Source organism: Volvox carteri (genome assembly GCF_000143455.1).
Source record: "Volvox carteri f. nagariensis unplaced genomic scaffold VOLCAscaffold_64, whole genome shotgun sequence".
Classification (NCBI taxonomy): Eukaryota; Viridiplantae; Chlorophyta; class Chlorophyceae; order Chlamydomonadales; family Volvocaceae; genus Volvox; species Volvox carteri.
In genome coordinates, this window is record NW_003307607.1 from 112648 (window position 1) to 113131 (window position 484).

Here is a 484-nt window from a genome sequence, read left to right on the forward strand (position 1 = left end):
GGGGGGGAGGGGGGGAGGAGGGGGGAGGGGGGGAGCCGTGTCTTGGGTACAACAGGCGGCCGGGGGGAGAAAAGCGTTTCCGCCACATCCTGGCGGGCGGCAGGATCATTTTTCTGGAAGTACGGCATCTTTTTTCCTTCTGTGCGCCTCACTGATCTGTCTGTGTATTATGTCTCCGCCTGCTTCCCCGCCAGCAGTCCAAATTGCCACCACTGCTTGGCATGCGTTTCTATTGGGGGTTGTTATCAATTCCAATCGTTGCATCATCATCATCACCATCATCATCATCATCATCACCATTTTTTAGCCCTTTCATGGTCCCTTCCACCCCGGGGGCTCCTTAAGGACCCAAACCCGCCACCCACCACCCAAACCCACCACCCGGGGGCCTGGATGTGCAGGTGATTGTGTTCATACTGGGAGGGACCACGTACGAGGAAGCAAAGGCGGTGGCGGAGATGAACGAGCGACAGGCGGCGGCCGC

At 58.5% G+C, this 484-nt stretch overlaps 1 protein-coding gene across 1 annotated transcript in view; it reads left to right on the plus strand.

The window, feature by feature from the left end:
* vps45 (uncharacterized protein) overlaps positions 1 to 484 on the plus strand; it is a gene marked incomplete at its 3' end in the record, with an annotated part of 8350 nt that extends 7866 nt beyond the window's left edge. Inside the window, exon 14 of the mRNA XM_002956670.1 lies at positions 400 to 484. Coding sequence (XP_002956716.1) covers positions 400 to 482 — 83 coding nt within the window. The remainder of the gene's footprint in view (positions 1 to 399) is intronic.